The sequence below is a fragment of the Lucilia cuprina genome, chromosome 3 (genome assembly GCF_022045245.1).
Source record: "Lucilia cuprina isolate Lc7/37 chromosome 3, ASM2204524v1, whole genome shotgun sequence".
Taxonomy (NCBI): Eukaryota; Metazoa; Arthropoda; class Insecta; order Diptera; family Calliphoridae; genus Lucilia; species Lucilia cuprina.
In genome coordinates, this window is record NC_060951.1 from 65,838,197 (window position 1) to 65,841,648 (window position 3,452).

The 3,452-nt window shown below is 27.5% G+C and overlaps 1 protein-coding gene across 1 annotated transcript in view; it reads right to left on the bottom strand.

The window, feature by feature from the left end:
• The window catches only part of LOC111678941 (5-hydroxytryptamine receptor 2A-like), a 36,963-nt gene that overhangs the window by 31,788 nt on the left and 1,723 nt on the right, over positions 1–3,452 (bottom strand). Inside the window, exons 2-3 of the mRNA XM_046947151.1 lie at positions 1,584–1,826; positions 126–746 (exon numbers count right to left, since the gene is read on the bottom strand). Of these exons, the coding sequence (XP_046803107.1) occupies positions 126–746; positions 1,584–1,826 (864 nt within the window). The remainder of the gene's footprint in view (positions 1–125; positions 747–1,583; positions 1,827–3,452) is intronic.

Consider the following 3,452-nt stretch of genomic DNA (forward strand, 5'->3'; position numbering starts at 1 on the left):
TGAATGCACCACATGCAACAATAGTCTTTCATCAATTTTATTTTACGTACATAAGTTTTCTTTTATACATTGCAGCATTTCATTAGATTAAAAGATATACATAGATTAAATATACTCGTACGTACCGTTACAATGTTGACGCAACGTTGATTGTGTTTGCAGATTACTACTTTGCTCTTTTGTTTCCTTAAATGATATTTCTGTTTCCGTTTGAATGTTTGCCTTAGAATCGTGACACAAACCTCTTCTACCGTATACTACGCCTGCTGCTGAAGGTGAAATTGAACCCATGGCTGAATACTTATTTTCTGCTCCTGTACAGCTGCTGTTGCTGCTTGCAAAATATTTTGTTTCTTTACAATTATTTGTTTTTTGCAATGCATCGCCATTATTGGCACAACCAGCAACTGCACCTGATCCTGTCAAAGTACTAGTAGTGCCTTTACGTGTCTGATAACGAAACGACATGTTCAAATTAAATACAGTTGGTGTTTTTATTTCAGCCTCAACTTGTGTGTAAATTTTGGATTCGCCTGTAGCACCATGGGTCACATTATTGTTTTTATTACCAAATATAAGTGCTTTTTCATCCTTGATTCCCATGTATAATGTGCGTGTTATTAGAATGTATGCCACACACAAAATGCCTAAAGGTAACACCAACAATACGAGATCTAAAAATATATTGTAGAAACGTTCATAGCCAACTGCTTCTTCTGGCCACTGTTCGCGACATTTTCGTAGACCTAAAATATAATGCAAACGAATATTTCCGTTCAATACATATATGTATATAAATTAATGTTTTGTGTTTTATATTTGAGCTTAAATTATTTATTACTTAAAGGCTTGAATATAGGAAAACATTTTTTTATAAAACTTAAAATGTTGTGTTTTTTAATATTTGTGCAAATATTTTCATCTCGCAAATGAGAAATATTATAATTGATGGGCTTTTGTTGAAAGTTTGTATGAATGTCCATTGTTAATTATACTTAATGATAAAACTGAGAATATTTGTATTATTTTTTAATGTTCATCACTTCAACGTCATGTTAATGGATGAGGTGCACCAGCGTACAATGACAATAATTATTATAACATGAATTGTTATGAGTTCAACAGTTTTTTGCATTCAAACAAAACTTATATTTCGTTGTTATTTTATCTTAATTAATTGATAAATAAATAATGAAAGTGCTTAAAGAAACAGTTTAATATTATAAAGTTTGAAATATTTTGGATTTAAAACATCATAAACTATTTACACAAATATTGGTCTTAATCCAACAAAAGTATATGTACATACATATATACATGAGTGTCCCGAGGAAACGATGCGTATTAATGTGCTGAACATAAGAAAAATAAAACATATTTCTTTTTAAATAGACCTCAGTTCCCTATCAGCTATTGAATTCCTGACATTAGTATAATTTTTGAAAATAAAATATCTCCAATTTTTTTTTTTTTTTTTTTTTTTTGAAATAAATGTATATACTTATTTTTTGTCTTATTTCAAAATATTACAATAAATAACTTAAACTTGATTATTATATAGTTTCATATATAAGTTAACTTACCCTGACGACTTGTCGGTATCAATTGACTAAAAATAGCTATTGGTGCCATACAAACAATGCTGCCAAACCAAATGCAACCAATTATTTTATATGCATGATTTATAGTCTGCCATGTCCTTGAACGTAATGGATGACAAATGGCATAATAACGTTCACATGATATTGCCACCAATGTCCACGATGAAACAGCCACTGAAGCAGCTAAAATAAAAGAAAAATCACTCCAATTATATGTATAAATTACTAATGACAAAAATGACGATAAGAAAACAATTGATAGTGCAATTTTAAGTTTAACTAGTTTTTTGTTTAATTTTAGTTTGAAATTTATATTAATAACAAAAAATTGCAAACAAAACTCATGTTATAATATGTAAGAATTTTTTTATTCTTAAAAATGTTTATGGCCCCGGGACTTATGCAGGGTCTATTATTTGAGAAATATTTTTAAATAATTTATTATCATAAAATATTTGGACTAAATAATAATGTAAAATAAAATAAATTATGCAGAATTCCCTAGAGGCTGAACATTATAAAATTTGTTTTCTTGTTTTCCCAATGACCATGGAAAAACAAATAAAAATATGCCAAAAAAAACATTTGTAAACCATAAAAAAATCTTAAACAAATACAAACGTTGGTAATCTTTAGAAACCAGGGAAAACGAAAAGATTGCAATGGACTGCAAACTTTCTCCGAAGGCTAGAGAATACTTACACTCAATTTATAAAATTTATCACTACTTAAATTTCCGCAGCATTATTTTAAAATTCATAATTTAATTTGGCATTTCAAATGTAACACAATAAAATATTGAATGTAATAAAAATTATATACCTGATTCTTACAAATTTCGTAACAATCAAAAATAACAGTCCCAGCTCACAAAATCCATAACAAAATGTAAAAAGATTAATAATTGATTGATGACTCTTAATTTCTTCTTTTGGAGTCCATCATGATTGACACAGACTTCTTTCTGGAAATAGCTTTAAATAGTCTAACTAAATATATTTTACTTTTCCTTAAACATTTACTACAGACTTGTTTTTATGTTCATTATCTCACATCTTTGTAAGTGTTATTTCTAATTTTCCTTTAGGAAAATATTTGGGAATTATTGTATACGTGGGTATCTATGTGTTTGTTACATTTTCCTAGAATTAAACTTACGAGAAATACGTGTAGTGAATACTTACATCTAAAATTCACAGAATATTATAGCAATAAATATCTCCATGCGGACTTACCTAAAGGCATAAAATAATTTCTCATACTAACTAAAGTTCAAACATATCTAATGGTAATAAACTCATGTTTATCATCTTATGTAAAATTTTGTGAATATATTTCTGTTAAGCAAATCTACGGTAAATCACACAAAACGGGAATTTTATGTAACTTACGTAACTTAAGTAATTTTACAGTTTCTAACAACAACCAAGTTGTTTAATGAAACATTCCAAAAAATCTTAAAGAGACAATATTTTAGCATATACAAGATATTTTTAAACAATTTATATGTATACTTTAGAACAAATTGTTGCTTATAAACTTGTCATAAATAAACGATATGTAGGTAACATAAAAAATACATACTTTTCTAAAATAGGTTTAGAAATATATAATATGCTTACTATAAGTGCATTAAGATGAAACTGGGACAATCTCAAAAATGAGACTATAGAACAAATTGTCAATGTGTTTGTTTATAAAGGACTAAAATAACAATATTTAAATATTTTTCGTATTTGGATCATATATTGATCACACTTTTAAATATAATTAGTTTTAGCCAAACGTAATACACCATCAAAGCGTATGCTGTATATATGGACTTAGTAATTTTCTAAGGAGGACTTTATA